The sequence below is a fragment of the Mercurialis annua genome, linkage group LG5 (genome assembly GCF_937616625.2).
Source record: "Mercurialis annua linkage group LG5, ddMerAnnu1.2, whole genome shotgun sequence".
Lineage (NCBI taxonomy): Eukaryota > Viridiplantae > Streptophyta > Magnoliopsida > Malpighiales > Euphorbiaceae > Mercurialis > Mercurialis annua.
Window position 1 is genome coordinate 37,356,179 of NC_065574.1, and position 17,430 is coordinate 37,373,608.

At 34.4% G+C, this 17,430-nt stretch overlaps 1 protein-coding gene across 1 annotated transcript; it reads left to right on the plus strand.

The window, feature by feature from the left end:
- The first annotated feature begins 12,809 nt into the window (after nucleotides 1-12,809).
- On the plus strand, nucleotides 12,810-13,536 carry LOC126681816 (uncharacterized). The gene is made up of 2 exons (XM_050377371.1): nucleotides 12,810-13,338; nucleotides 13,424-13,536. The coding sequence occupies exons 1-2, from the start codon at nucleotides 12,810-12,812 to the stop codon at nucleotides 13,534-13,536; spliced, it is 642 nt and encodes a 213-aa protein (XP_050233328.1).
- The last annotated feature ends 3,894 nt before the right edge of the window (nucleotides 13,537-17,430 follow it).

A 17,430-nucleotide genomic window follows, 5' to 3' on the forward strand; every position in this document is an offset into this window, starting at 1 on the left:
CAAAACAAATCCAAACGTTTAAAACGTTACGAAACAAACCCAAACGTTTAAAACGTTACGGAAAAAATGCAAACATTTAAAGCGTTACGAAAAAATCCAAACGTTTAAAACCTTATGAAACAAATGCTAACGTTTAAATTATTAAGAAACAAATCCAAACATTCAAAACGTTACGAAAAAATCCAAACATTCAAAACGTTACGAAACAAATCCAAACGTTTATAATGTTACGAAAGAAATCTTAACATTTCACCTCTTTAGCGATTTAATCCAAACGTTTAAAGCGTTAAGAAACAAATCCACACGTTTCACCTCTTTTGTTTTATAAGCAAAACGTTTAAAACGTAATGAAACAAATCCAAACGTTTAAAACGTTTGAAAACAAATCCTAACTTTTCAGCTTTTTAGCGATTTAAGCCAAGCATTTAAAACGTTACGAAACAAATCCTATCAGTTCACCTTTTTAGCGATTTAAGCCAAACGTTTAAAATGTTACGAAACAAATCCTAACGTTTCAACTTTTTAGCGATTTAATCCAAACGTTTAAAATGTTACGAAAAAAATCCAAACGTTTGAAACGTTACGAAACAAATCCAAACATTTAAAATGTTACGAAAAAATCCAAACGTTTAAAACGTTACGAAACAAATCCAAACGTTTAAAACGTTACAAAGCAAATCCAAACGTTTCATCTTTTTAGCGATTTAATCCAAAAGTTTAAAGCATTGCGAAACAAATCCAATCGTTTAAAACATTACGAATCAAATACAAACGTTTAAAATGTTACAAAACAAATCCAAACGTTTAAAATTTTAAACAAATCCAAACGTTTCACCTTTTTAGCGATTTAAGCCAAATGTTTAAAACGTTACGAAACAAATCCTAACGTTTCACCTTTTTAGCGATTTAATCCAAACATTTAAAATGTTATAAAAAATTCAAACGTTTGAAACGTTACGAAACAAATCCGAGCATTTAAAATGTTACAAAAAATCCAAACGTTTAAAACGTTACGAAACAAATCAAACGTTTAAAACGTTTCGAAACAAATCCTAACGTTTCACCTTTTTAGCGTTTTAAGCCAAGCGTTTAAAACGTTGCAAAACAGATCCTAATGTTTCACCTTTTTAACGATTTAAGCCAAACGTTTAAAACGTTACGAAACAAATCCAAACGTTTCACCTTTATAGAGATTTAAGCCAAACGTTTAAATTGTTACGAAACTAATCCAAACGTTTAAAATGTTACGAAACAAACCCAACGTTTCACCTTTTTAGCGATTTAAGCCTAACGTTTAAAACGTTACGAAACAAATCCAAGCGTTTAAAACGTTACGAAACAAATCCAATCGTTTCATCTTTTTAGCGATTTAAGTCAAACGTTTAAAATGTTACGAAACAAATTCAAACATTTAAAACGTTACGAAACAAATCCGAACGTTTAAAATGTTACTAAACAAATCCAAACGTTTAAATGTTACGAAACAATCTAAACATATCACCTTTTTAGCGATTTAAGTCAAACGTATAAAACGTTATGAAACAAATCCAATTTTTTCACCTTTTTAGCTATTTAATCCAAATGTTTAAAATGTTAGGAAACTAATCCAAACATTAATACATTAGTGATTTCACCTTTTTAGAGATTTAAGCCAAATGTTTAAAACGTTACGAAACAAATCCTAACGTTTCACCTTTTTAGCAATTTAAGCCAAAAAATTTAAACATTACGAAACAAATCCAAAAGTTTAAACTGTTAGGAAACAAATCCTAACGTTTCACCTTTTTAGTTGTTTAAGTCAAACGTTTAAAACGTTACGAAACAAATCCAAACGTTTGACCTTTTTAGCTATTTAAGCCGAACGTTTAAAACGTTAAGAAACAAATCCTAACGTTTAACCTTTTTAGCGATTTAAGTAAAACGTTTAACCTTATGAAACAAATCAAACGTTTAAAATTTACAAAACAAATCCAAACGTTTAAAATTTACGAAACAAATCCAAAAGTTTCACCTTTTTTAACGATTTAAGCCAAACGTTTAAAACGTTACAAAAAATCCAAACGTTTTCCCTTTTTAGTTGTTTAAGCCAAACATTTAAAACGTTACGAAACAAATTCACACATTCAAAACGTTACAAAACAAATCCTAATATTTTACCTTTTTTTCTATTTAAGCCAAACATTTAAAACGTTACCAAACAAATCCTAACATTTCATCTTTTTAGCGATTTAAGCCAAATATTTAAAACGTTACGAAAAAATTCTAACATTTCACTTTTTTAGCGATTTAATCCAAACATTTAAAACGTTACGAAACAAATCGAAACGTTTAATACATTACGAAACAAATCCAAACGTTTAAATGTTACGAAACATATCCAACCGTTTAAAACGTTACGAAACAAATCCAAACATTTAAAATGTTACGAAACAAATATGTAATAACCCCAAAATATTGAAATAAACAAATGATGCCACGAGTTCTAAAGTTTCGTAATTTGGACCAAGTAGGTCGGGAAATGGACACCGACATAATAATTATTTAAGATATGTCGAGAAATAATAATAATGGAAAATGGGAATTATTATTAATATTATATGGGGAGTAATCGGAAAAGGATCTCCAAAAGTTAAGTACGATGGTTAATTGAGAATTTGAGCTAAAGTGCAAATTAACCATCTTGAGTTAAAGTGGACTTTTAGCCTATGAATTATCAAGTAAGGGAATGAATTTTTATTTATTTCACTTATTATAAATAAATAGGAAACGAAAGGATTTCTGAAAATGGAATCGAGAATTAAGCTCGACAGAAAGTCGTTTTGAGAGTTAAGTATGTCGGTTTGTTATTTGAGTTCAATTGGACTTTTGGCCACTAAGTGAGGTCATTTATTTAGCCACTAAGGGGTTGACTAAGTCATTATTCCAAACTCAAGAGAAAAAATATAAGAAAATAAATTAAAAAAAAAAAAAGAGATGGAGCTCTCGTCTTCTTCTCCTCCACGCCAAACACCTCCATCACCATAACTTCCTCCATGATTCACCAAAATGAGTCAAATTTGAAGCAAAACAATTCAATTCTTATAGGTAATCAAGGTTGGGTAATTATTTAGTGAATTGTTTGGTTAACTTTTGAAGAATTTTGAAAAGAAAAGTTAGGGTTCATGGACATAAATTGGGGATTTTGTGTTCTTAAGGTTCAAAGCTTACATGGACGATGTTTGATGGTGGTTTGTGATGATAAGGGTTTCAGCATTATAATAACCCATAAATTGTTAAGGAATTAAATGGTGCCACGTGTCATAAATTATGAAATTTAGGTCAAATAGGTCGGAAATAGAAATTTAGTTAAGAATTATAGTCGAAATAAGATGATTAATTTATCGCAGAATAATAAATTTTATTGGTAATTATTATTTGTTAGAGCGGGTATTAGTGAGATTAAGGAAAAGTTAAGAAAATAAATATAAAATAAAATGTAGGTCCCGAGCTAATAATTTTTGCACCATCGTCCGTAAAATATTTTTAAGAATTTATCGACAGAGTTTCGTGTAATTCCGAGACTGATTTAAATTTTGACGCAGATGTTGATTAAGGAATTGAGTTAAATTACGAGTTTTAGCTGCTTGAGCCTAGTTGTGTTTTAGCCAATGAATATATAAGTCTTCTTCTTCATTTGATAAATGAAGTTACAGACTCAAAACATTATCAATTTCACGATCAACTTTGCATCCACCTAGATCTTTCGTTTCTCATCCGAATTAGACGGTTTTCGTTGCAAAACGATCATAAGTCGAAGGCTTATCAAGGTAAGCTAATCATTTTAAGGTTTATATGGGTTAATTTGATGGGTATTGGATAAAAAGGTTAGGGTTACAGTGAAACTGTAACGTTTACGCACATTTGATTCGTTTTAAGCTTTGATTATGTATTATTGTTGTTCCTAAGCGTTGTGGTGTTGATGGGTGAAACTAGGTCGGAATAGAGTCGAAAACACGTTGGAATCGTGTTTGGGGGCGAAAATCACGTCCTCATGACGGTCGTGAGGAGCTCCCTCATGACGTGAGGGAGTGTCTCACGACGTGAGGGGACCCCTCACGACGTGAGGAAGCCTTGTCATGGTGTGCCAAGCCTGTTTCGTCAGGGGAATGCCATCCCGAGACCCGTGTAAAGTATTTTAGCTTGATATTGACCTACGGACTCTGAAAACGTGAAATTTGGACATAGAACATAAGAATATGATTAGGGTTTTGATATAAAGAATTAGACGTTTAGGTTTAAGGTTTAAATTGTAAATCTAAAGCAAAATAAAGATAGTATCAAAGATCGATAAGCAAAGATGGAAACAAGATTAGACGCGATTAGAACTTGACGAGCTACGTATATGTTTATATCTTGAGTCTAGAATGTCTATAGAATTAGATTCTTACTCGAGTTATGTTTGTTTGTTTCCTAGATCCGGCGAGGCAACCAGCTACTGGACAAGGAGTTCGTGAAACTAGGCGGGTGTCGTTTGACCAAAGTTTTTGGAATAACAAGCGTTGAGTTTATATATGTTTACTTTTGATTTATTGAAAATGCATTGCTGTCTAAATGCAAAGTTATTTATATGAATTGCATAGCATGATTTATTATCGAAAATGCTTTGAATGAAATACACGCATTATTATCTTGAAACCAGTTTACATCCGATGAAACATGCTTTCCTATTGGGCGGCAATAGCAACTACGTGATCACTAGTTAAGTTCAAGCTTTATGCTTCTTCGTTTGTTTTTGAAGACGTCTCTCATGTGTTTAGATACAAGGTCAGGTCGGTGGAACTATATCTAATGAGTCACCTCGCTTGAACTATCCCGGGACTCATATTGATCGTTGGATTCGAGTGATGGTACTAGTCACCTTGGTTGAACTATCCCAGGACTGTACCAGATGGTATTGGTTAACTCGGTTGAACTATCCCGGAACCTAACCATCAGGATTAAGTTAATCATTTTTACTGTAAAGAAGAATTCAGTTAAGAAGACTCAATGAATCGAGGATTAGGGTTTCAATCGAAAGTTTTATTCGGATGCATATAAATTAATGAATTGTAGCATTGTTTTGTTTTATAGAATACTCACTTGTAAACTTATGAACTCACTTAGTTTTGAATGACCCCGTTGTTTTAACCACTATCAGGTAAATAATCTTTTGACGCGACGGAATTCTATCCTTGCTTCAGAATTCTGTGTTTTAAGGTATGTAATAAGAAGATTTAAATCGATAGCGCTGCAGTAGTCTAGTCCTAGTTGTTATATGGTCAAACAGTTTCATGTATTACCTATACACTGATATTTTGTAAACTCGTGTAGTTTTATATGCCCTTAAACTGTTTGTTTTTCATGTGCGAAGCGGGGCAATGCTTGATGTAGCATCACATTATGAAACCCTAGTTTCCATGTACAATTTTCAGAATTTGAATAGACATTTGTAATCGAATCGTTTTAAAAGCTTTTCTTAAAACATGTTGCATGATTGGTTTTAGGCTTGCTACGGGTTTCGGAGCTACCACTCCTATTCCTTAGCGCCAGTCTCGGCTCAATAATTTGGGCCGTGACAGGCATGAAATCTTGGCCCAAGGTAAGCATAATTCTGAAATTTATATTTTAGAATTTATAAAATTTGGATGGTGTTTAGTTGATGTATTTGGCATGGTTAAGCTGTTAATGATGAGTAGTTTGACATGGAATTGGTCAAGGGCATTTGGCCCTAAGTCTAATTGATAAAATAAAGTTCAATAAGTGAGTTTAGGCTTCGTTGAGAATGCATAGAGATGAATATTACTGGAGATTAAGCTAAGTTTGAATGTATGAAAAGTTTGATGTAATTTCAGAATATAGTGCTGCAGAACAATCATGTTGCAAGAGTTATATATCAAGTTATATAACTCCGAATTAAGTTCAGTTTGTTGGTACGGAAAATTAAGAGTGTTTTCTAAATATTTCTAGGTTTAAGTTTTTGCAGATTCGGCCTCGAAGTGGCCCGAATAAATCAGAACATTACGTTGCGCGTAACAGTTTTGAATTTTAAGACAGCCCAAGGGCTTAACTTTCGGGCTAGATTACAACACCTTCTGATGCTAGAATTAGTCCGAGACCTGAATGGAAATCGAAGATCACATTCTGAAATTAAGGAATGTCGGTTTTTTTAGAGGTAGGACTATTTTACAAATAGCAAACATAGTCGGCTACGTGGTCGATTATACAACAAGTTATATACTTGTTGTTCTCGAGTCTTGTACGTCTATCGAGTTAAATCCTAGCTCGATATCCATATGAATTATCCTAGTTTCGACAAAGTTACCTACTAACGGACGAGGAGCTGAGGGAGTTTACGCTATAATAATCAAAGATTATGGATAAGCAAGTGCTGAGTTTCTTATGTTGAATATTTACATATAAAGTATTTTAAAATGCAATTCTTTGCATAACATTATTTAATGAATTGCTTTGCTTTGAAATGAATATGTCATGTTTTGAAACCAGTAAAGAACCCATGAAACAAACTATCTATTGGGGGTCAATAGGTTGTGTGATCACCAGTGTCGTTATGGTCTAGACGTCTAATGTCATTTGAATATAGTGAAGTATATGAAATGTTGTGTGTGAGCCGTTTGTATGCGCATTGTTTGATTTGTTTATATGGAGACCGTAGGTTGAGCCGGGTTGATTTATTTTTGGCCACGGACCTAGGTCTAGTGGGTAAATGGACCTACAAGTTCTGAAGAGGAGACGATACAAGATAACTCGGTGAATTGTACCATTTGGATGATATAAGCTGAACTACGTATACGTGATAGGAAATACGTCTTATGAATAAGACTATGGTTTCATCTGGGATGTTTATACATGTATGCATTCAATTGAATGAAGTATACATTGTTTTGAAATTTTTTATAAATACTTTTATGTAAACTAATGAACTCACTCAGTGACGACTGACCCCCCCCCCTCCCCCCACAATGTTTCATTTCAGGTGCAAGTATCTGAAGTGCAGACTTCCATTCTTGTTCCGAAAGTCTGTAGGTACCGTAAAGAGGAGTTTATCAGTAGTGCTGCAGCAGTCTTGTCCTAGAATTATGCATGGTTTGTCAAACGGTTTTGAATACGCTTTCAAACTCTGATAAAGTATATGTATGTACATAGTTTATAAAACTATGTTTTTAACCGTTTGATTTATGTACCAATTACCTATGAATGGAATTGGTTATGATATGATTTGTATAACTTGGAACGGGCTATGCTGGAATATGAGAACTCGCATAATAAGACCCAAGTTCATATGTACGTTTTCAGGTTTTGAACAGACGTTTGTATACGTCAAGCTTTGCAAGCTTTTAATGAAAACGTTTTTGTATATGTTTGGTTTATGTATGTTTTGCGAAAAATTTATATGTATTTTTAAAAAAAGGCTTGCTACGGGTTTTGGAACTACCAGTCCCACTCTCTAGCGCCGATCGCGGCTCGTAATTTCGGGTTGTGACAAAGTTGGTATCAGAGCAATGTTTAGATTCATAACCATTAGTCGTATGCAACTGATGTTTGTTTGAATCTAGAATGGACGTTGTCACTAGGTTAAGCTAGGAACTACTGTAGCTATAGGATCTGATTCATGTCTCCTCACATATTCTTAGGTCTCATAGGTTCTCAGCCATCCCTTTGGGATATAAGACTGCGAGACACACGTGCTTATGGTCTAGACGATTCGACATTGATGCTTGAATAGCAAGCATGAAACAACGTGAAGTACTGTCGAAGTCATTCGACAATAGTACGAGGGAAACTTGCTGAAGAAGTACGAATTCGAAGAAGTGAAGTTGTACAAAGGATTCTTACTGGTTACAGAGTTTAGGATCCGGAAGAAACTTACAAAACTAAATGGTATGACCTGATATGGTCATTCATTTAAATGATTTTCAATGTATTATTGTGCTTAGACATAGGGAATATAAGTATAAATGTCACGACATTGATAGGGAATGCATCACTACATTTATATGAATACACGCATTAGTAGAACATGCATCATTCACAGAAAAATGATAGGTTGTGACAACTCTTTGGGGATGAGAGGTATCATCACCCTATGCACAATTATACAGATGTTTAAACAATGAGTTCTAAACAAATTGTTTTGAAAGTACGCGTACATGATTGAAATGTTTTAAACATATTTGTTTTATTATAAGTATACCTAGACTGGGATTCTGCAACAATAGTAAATACTCGAGATCAAGAAGTAAGCGATTCTCGAGGGAGCAACTGAAGCGTATTAGAGTGGAAGTTGGAGAACACGATAGGGACTACGAAATACACAGATAGTTGTAGTTAAGCGAACTACAAATTGTATAGGATCGATATATATATCCGAGCTACGACGAGCGACGGATAGGAATGTCTCTAGACGGAATGTCCAAGGAATTATACTCTGAGACACTAGGAACGCGAAAGAAGATATAGAATCTATTAATCGAGATGAGATTAAAGTGTTAGAAATACACGAGTTCTCGCTAGCGATTAGTACAACCTGAGTTAAGGAAAACTCAATGTAAGTGGAAGGTCCACGATTCAAGGTATAGTAGATAAAGAAGGTATATGGATGAGATGGATTTCTAATGATGACTAAAAATGGACAGGGTATAGGGAAACACTGACATCTTTTAATTAAACCGATGGATCGATTTAATTTTGGAATATGATATTTCTAAGGTATGTACCTAGAGGTAAACCGTTGCGATCGTCGAACTGATAACCAGAGGACAACTGTTTTTGGAGGTAACAATGGAAAATTTGCGTAAACTTTGGCCGTAACCCAAAAGTACAAGTGATAAAGTTATGGAGGATATAGTTTAATTAACCTAGGACTATCAATGTAAGCTCCAAATACGTATATATGAAATGAAAAGATGTTTTCAAACAGTGATTTCAAATTATGAAATTCTGATAACCGGGCCTAATAACTGTAAAGTTTTGGCTAGCAGGTGCTGAATATACATGTAAAGTACATGTATTTGATAGTCGAGCCAGAAAAGTGTAAAGTATGGCTGACCAAAAGTTTAAAAAGGGAAATAGAAGTTTTATCTTGATATGAAATGTTTTGAAAATGGAGCGAGAAATTGATAGTTAGTTAATTAAAGATAGTAGCGGCTCCATGAAAGTAGTAATCATACAATATGAATAAGTCACCTCGAGAGTAAGAGGTGCAACAATGATCGTAGACAGCTGTAACGATCGTAAAATAATAATTATAATATAATAATTTTATAATGAAATATACAAAGGGTGAACCAGTAATTTTACTATTTCAATAAACCCTATACTCTTTGATGATTATAAATATAAAAAAACCATAAACCTAATCTATGTCTATTCAAAGGAGGCTAATACATTCTATTTGAGACAGACAAAAACAAAAGTTTTAGCCGTCAAATTAGAAATTAAACTTACAATATATGATTTGCAGGGAGATTTCTATCTTTCATTTTGAGGTATTATTTTTAACTTTTAAATCTTCTTTCATATTTTGTATTTTTTATCATTCTAATTACGTTGAATATAATTAGTCTGAAAAATAAAGAAATTAATCATTCTTGTCAGTTGTGTTGTGAATCTAACAATGCTCAATCTACTAATTGAGTGGAGAATTGAAATTTAATGTTGTATGTTTTGACACATACAATTTACAATAAGTAAACTTTTCACATCACACGTTAAACGACGCGGCTTTTTCTTTTTGTTTCAATTAAATCTTGTATAAATTAGGTTGCCGAATTATTGTTTTGATCTTGCAAATTTAATTCACTTTTTTTTTCAATGATCAAACTTTAATTCTTGGGGTTAGAAATATGATATAATTACTCCATAAGTCTTAAAACAATACTCTTTTGTTTTCGAAAGATTAATGAAATAAATTATACTCGATAATTGCTCAATAATAATAATAATAATAATTTTTAGGCTTAACTACCAAAAAATAACAAACCTTTATGGGATGTTTCAATTATAGCCAAAGCTTTCAAAATCACCAAATTTAGCCATTTTTCACATATTATGTACCTTTTTCAGCCTTTTGCGAACCAAACCGGATTTGCTGCCCTCGTGTCATTCTAGTCAGCGATGACTCATTAAAACTATGTCGCATTGCAGATGACATGGCACATGTCTGATTATCCATCCGAACTTGGTTTGAACCAACAACTAACCGAGCTCACCCTAACCCATGAAAGGAAATGATGTGTTTTTGTTCTAATACAGAAGGAGAAAACGACGCGTTTCAATTTTTTTCCCCTAAACTCAATTTCTCTTTTCCTCTTCAACATTTCATCTTCTCAATCTCCTCTTCTCTAACCTAAAATAATACCTCTGAAAGAAAAGAAAACCCTAATGTCTCAAACAAATGCACTGAACAAGTCAGTTTCTGAATAATTATCCCTCGTTTCTGTGCACATAGATGGCGACTGGAAGACCGAAGAATTACATGTAAGTAATTGACTTTTATTACCCTCGTTTGAATAGGGATTTTAGCATTAGGGTTTTTAAGCAATTTTGGTTTTTGGTTTCCATTTTATAAATAATCTTTTTTGTCTGTAAGAATTAGTTTTATTTTTGTAATTAAATTATATTTTTAGTTTTGATTTCAAAATTAGGGTTTTTGGTGTTAGGCGTTCTAAAATTAGGGGTTTTTAACACTGTTGAATTAGGTATGTCGATAATTATAGGGTTTTTGTTTGCAATTAGGGTATTTATAGATAGTTAGGTTTTTTTCAGTTTTGATTTCGAAAATTAGGGTTTCTGGTGTTAGGAATTTACAGTTAGGTTTTTATTTGCAATTGGGGTTATTTTTTACAGTTAGTTTTTTTTTCAATTTTGATTTCAAAAATTAGGGTTTCCGATGTTAACCATTTTAAAATTAGGTGTTTCTTTTTGCAATTTTGGCTTGTGATACTTATGATCTGTCAACTACTGCTGTAAATTTTTTGCTAGTGTCATGATTAGGTTGTGATTAATGTGAGAGTTGAAGCTACTGCTGCTGTTAATGTTGGTATTTTACGAAAAAATCCGAATGTTGTAGTTATTTGAATATCATGCAGAAAATGATTTTGTGGAGATTTTGTATTTCTAAAAATGAAAAGTTACTTGTGTAAATCAAAATGTCAAGCTGCCAAAAATGATACAATATTTGAAGTGGTTGTTATGCTAGAAGTGATACGAGGATAAAAACAGAAAAATCTGGACCAAACAAGACATTGTTTGAAGCTTTAAAAATAAGCGCTTGCAATGTAACAGGTTATTCTAATGAATTTATTTAGTTGGAAAAAGCAAGGTAGATCTAGAAAATTTATGTAGAAACATAGGTTAGCGCAGGTAGTTACTCATTAGTTAGGCTTATAAAGCCACTTAATGGCAGTAAAAAATTTCATATATGACCAAGTATGGAGAATATAGGTCACTGGTATTTTATCAACTAACTCTAAATCTCTGAGAGTATATAAATTTTATTTCATTTACAAGTTAGTCAACTCAAACTAAGATATGCAAAAGTAAGCCTTTAAGCTTAAGTTGTTTTTGTCCTCAGTCCATCAAGCAGTCATTAGGCAAATTTTTATCAGGTTTTCATGTCAAGTTTTCTATGGTTATGAATCCAAATTTGTCTGAATTTTTTTATTGAGATACAATTAGTAAATTTTCTTTATATGTGATACTCATAAGCATGACATTTCGTCACTGGTATTTTATGTGTTTTGAGAACTGAGGATAGAAACAACTCCGGTTAATAATGTTTATTGTTTTATTTTCAGAGCTTTGGTGGAAGTTTGGGTTGATGTCGATATGACTGATACTATTCCAGTAAGATGGAAATACAATAGCAGTCACTCCGTGCAACCGTCCTGGTACTGTAATGAAGGATTAACCCATGGTGGTATAGTGGCCAGGGTTAAAGAAATGGGGCATGAACTCGTAAGCAGATTAGGTGTGTACAAACCAAGCCGAAAGTTTAAATCAAGACGAGAATGGGACGCGTTAACAATGTTGAACAACGATGCTGAGGTCAAAAAATTTTGGACTGAAGCTCAAAGCATTGGTTTTGCAAAAAAGTTTATAGAGTGTAAAGCTCACCCAACTGAGAAGCCTTTACCAGAAACAGAAGGAGGTGTTGAGTCTGACAATGCAAGTGTAGAGGAACATGTACACTTAGAGGATGATACATATTTGGAGGATGATGCGGCTGTCGAAGATGCAAATATGGAGGATACATCAATAGTGCCGTCCTACATGGAGGATGATGTCCCTGCGGAAGATGCGAATTTGGAGGATGAGCTAATTATGCAGGCAGCGAACAAGGCTGACAGCAAACAAAGAATTGATGACGAAGAAAATAGGTAAATGGCTGACAGCTAACAAGAAACTGATGACGAAGACGACAAAATCAATGGTGGGAATGAGTCTGACGAAGAGTGCATTACTGTTAGGGAGAGTAATCGAAAGTTTCGCACCACGACCGTAGATACAATTAACGGGTTAGGTTTAGATGACATGTTAGCTGCCCCGGGTGGTATTTGTAATGATGATAAGGACGACTGGGCTACATGTTGCGGAGATACAAATACCGAAGAAGCTGAAAAACATAGGAGTGATTATGCAGAAAGTGATGATGGGTTAGTCACACCATCAAGTTGTGACGAGGGTGATTTAGAGATTAGGTAAAACAGAAACGTAGACCGGTTTTTTATAATCCGAAGAGCAACCACGAGGAACTGAAATTTATGGTCAATATGCGTTTTACGACAAGAGATCAACTAAGGAGTGTTGTCCAACAGTGGGCACTGCTGAATGGACAAAATGTGGGTTGGGTTAGGAGTGCTAAAATAAGGTTAGAGGATGTTTGTAGTGGAGATTGTAGTTGGAGGCTTCATGCGTCGAAGATTGGTGGTGAGAAGACCTTTCGGATAAGAAGGGTGTCGAAAAACCATACTTGTCCCAGAGCCATGACTAATAGGCAAGCTACATCAGAGTGGATTGCAAAGGAATTCATTCAGCGGTTTCGTAGAAACCCAATGTATGTCCCGGCTGAAATGATGCTTGATGTTAAAGATAGGTACAACAGCCTCAGTGTCTCGCGGTCGACCTGTTACCGAGCAAGGGATTTAGCTTTACAGCTTATTCAGGGGTCCCTGGAAACCCATTCCGCGCAGTTTAGATCATATGATGCTGAGCTGAAGAGGGTTGATACGGAGGGCCTGTTTAGTTTTTTTTTTCATTCACAATCCAGACAATCGGGCTCTAGTATTTCAGAGGTATTACGTAGGTTTTTCGGGCCTAAAGAAGGGTTTTAAGAATGGGTGTAAACCTATTCTTTGTGTCAACGGATGTTTTTTGAAAACCTTAGTTGTCGGAGCTCTACTCAGTGCGGTTGCACGTGACAGCAATAATCAGATGTTCCCGGTCGCCTGGGCTATAGTCGAAGCTAAAAAACGAAGAAACATGGACTTGAATTATTGACTACTTGATGGACGACTTGGGATATGACGATGGATTGGGGCTAACATTTGTTAGTGACCAACAAAAGGTCATTTCTTAACCTGAACTGAAGTTTTTTTTAATTGCATTATATTCTGAATTTGAACAGTGCTCTATTTGATGTTAATTTTATAAAATCCTGCTTACAATTCTGAATTTGAACAATTCTTGTAAAATCCTCCATTCTTTTCTTTATTTCATTTTTATACATACATACAAAGAATTTTGTATCATAAATTTACACTGATTTAAGCACCAAGTTGTTCTACCGTAAACGGGATCATTCATATGTTTCCAAAATATTTCTACTTAGGTTCATTTCTACTTAGGTTCATTTCTTATAGCATAAGCTTTTGACATAATTTTGTGAACCTTACAAAAGTATTAAGTGACAATATTTTTTGTTAGTATATAAGAAAGATGTAGAATGTAACTGAGCCTGTAGTTTAAACTTGGTTTAGTAGCTGTGCCATTTCTTCTATGGTTTGATAGGGCAGTTGTTGAACCTTTTTCTTGTCTAAGATTAATCTTGTGACTAATTCAGAAGGCCTGAGTGCTTTAACTTTGTTTTTGTTAGCAATATATGCATCATTATGTAAACCCAAAACTAGGAGATGTCATTAGTCGGGTTCTTTGCAGTATCTAAATAAATTTGTTGATGTTATATGTATTTTGGCATCATACATCATTTAAAAGTTAGAAAAAAGTCGTAAACTAGCAATAACTTAAAAAGATCACACCGAGGTAATTAGGTGGCAAGACTGTATTTGTGACTACTTTTTTTGGCTATTATCTGTTGTGTTTGGAACTAAAAATTACTAATTTGTGTTGCTATTATCTGTTATTATTGTTTGTGTGTCATTAACTATTACCTAATGTCACAGGGATTGGAAAATGCTATTCGCAAAAGGGTCGCTTTTGCAGAACATAGGAACTGTGCTCGACATATATATACGCCAATTTGAAGAAAAATCATAAGGGACCCGAGTTGAAAAGAATTTTCTGGAATGTGGTGAATGCTACGAATAAGACGGAGTATGAGGGCACTTGAAATTGTTAGAAAAGGAAAGTCCATTTGCACATTCAGATTTCTTAAAACAGAGTCCAACTGTTTTTTGCAAAGCATTTCTGAGATTAAGGCCATTTTGCAATGCGATAACTAGTAATCTGGTGGAGACCTTCAACGGATACATCGTCAAGGCGCAAAAATTGCAAGCCATCCACATGCTCGAAGAGATTCGAACAATATTGATGGAACAAATGTATACAAAGAATCAGATGATGGTGAAGCATCATGAGGATTTATGTCCTAGAATTAGGCAGAAGGCATAAAAGAATCAGAAGCTCACAAGTCACTGCGATGTGACACCTGCAAAGGGATCATTTCAAGTAAAGTTTTTTGAAAATCAATTTGTCGTTGATCTCACGAGCAAAACATGCTCCTGCATAGCTTGGCAGTTGACCGGCATACCATGCTGTCAGGAACTCTCTTGCATCAATTTCATGCGACACAATGCGGTGGACTATGTCGATCACTGTCACAAAAGAGAACATTATTTGATGGCGTATGAGTTCTCTCTCCAGCTTATTAATGGCCACAACATATGGCCAAAAGTGGAAGGGTTTCCTATAATACCGCCTCCGTATAGGAAAATGCCGGGCCAACCAAAGAAAAAATGAAAGAGAGATGCCGATGAGGACCCCAAACCCAGGAGTGGAATGGTAATCACTTGCAAGCACTGCCGCAAAGAGGGTCACAACATTAGGGGATGCCCCAATATTGACAAGGATTCAGCTCCAATGCCAGCGAGGTATGATATTACATATGTTTTTGTATTTTTGATACACCCCATGATGTTTATTGATTCTGATTATTGCATTTGATGCTTTTCACATGATGTTATATGAAGGGTCGATCGGGTAGGCCATTAAAGAACAGAGGAATGAACGTCGCTTCTGCTGCCAATACTAAAGAAAAAGCTTCTGCCACATCATCGAAGGGAAAAGGGAAGGCTCCTGACACCCAAGCTTCTGCACCTAAAGGTTTGAGAAAGAGAACAAAAAATAGTGTCCTTTCAAGTCAGTCATCTGCAGCACGAGGGATCATTTCTCAGGCAAGTCAAAGCAATGAGTGTATTATTGCAAGTGCTATCCTTAAGGCACAAACTGCAAGAGAAGTTTGCCAGGTTAGTCTTCAAACTGTCTGTATTTTTTGCATATGAGCTTATGTTATGTTGTGTATATCATGTTTGATTGATTTGGATTCTTTCAATTACAGGTCAGAAAAGGCGTAGGTATGAGAATAATGACTGAATCTGGAAGTATATACACAAGATTAAGTTGCTTTCTGAATTTTTAATTTTAACTTATTATTTAGAGTATATACACTGCTTTAGTTTCCTTTTCTTCTGAGCTTATTAAATAATAGAATTTGAGTGGTTTAATGGTCTCGTGAATTTGGTTGATGTTTGTGCCAGGGTGTGGAATTTTAGCCTTTTTTTGATGTTTATTAGTCTTGTTTGCTAGATGTTTAGACTTTGTTTTAGACCTTTTTTGCTGTTTATTAGCCATGTTTAGTATCTGTTTATTAGCCTTTACTGCCTTTCACGGTTAACCTTTATTTTTGTGAAGTCAGCGTATAAGGGCAATGTAAACTATGTTTACGGATCCAATGCTACAAAATATGCATTGACAGCCCCGAAGAGAGGTAGAGGGAGGCTCCCTGGAAGCAGTAACATATCAAATGGTGTACCATGTTCAAACACCACAACATCTAAGGGAAGCTGATGAAAGTCGACTCTTTTTTGCTTTTGTAAATGCTTGTAGTTAAACATTAACAAGCTATGATGATACTTAATGTTTTTGGGATCACTAACTCATACACGTAGTATGTTAGTGTAAATTTTTGTAATCAATTAGAGACAAGCTACTTTTTATATAGGTATAGCTTGTAAAAACAAGCTACTTTTGGTTTAAGTAAAGCTTGTAAATAGAACAAGCTCCTTTTGGTTAGTTAAGTTATTTACACTACCTTTTTTATTTTTGAAGTATGCAAGGTTAATTTATATGAATTGCTTATGCTATTTGTTACAGATTACATTAGTTACAATACCTGTAATAATTTTCTCATACTGTTGAATATTTTTGAATATTGACCTACTAAGCTTCTACTATTGAGATTAATGTTTTATTCTTTTAAAAAGAATAAGTGACAATCTAGACAAGCTTTGAACATTCAGAAAAACATCAAATAGCAAACTAAAGAGAAATAATACAAGTCATATAGATTACATAAACTGACTGATAACCAGTCATATTTCCGTTACAAGATTGACCCTAAGTCAATTCACAAAATAATACATAATCATCATAAGTTTTTGGGATAAGTTAAATAAGCCAAAAGATTACAATTAGCTTCAAAATACTACATACTTCCTACAAACAAACTACAGACAGCCTACATCCCACTTCAAGCTTCAATGTCTTTACCTACAACAAAAACCAAAACCTTCACTAAGGCAAACTCAAAAAATCATTCCCATTACTAGATGATGAAACCATAAATAAGTAAAGGGCATAAAAACAAATAAACACTAGCATCATCTTGCAAAACCTGCCACAACTCTGCGAACCTTCGTCATTAGCCTTCAGCCTCTGATTCTCTTCAATCAGCATGTCTCGATCGTCAATTAGCTTCGCAAACATTAGTAATGTGGAGCCTTTTTCCGCCTCCGTCTCAGCAATTTGTTTCTCCTTCTCTGCAATTGGAACCTCCTGTTTATGCACCTGCTCAGTGAGCATTTGGTTCCTATCCAGAAAGAACCCAAACTTCAAATGTTGTTCTGCCGTAGGCTCATCGTCATACCATCTGAACGC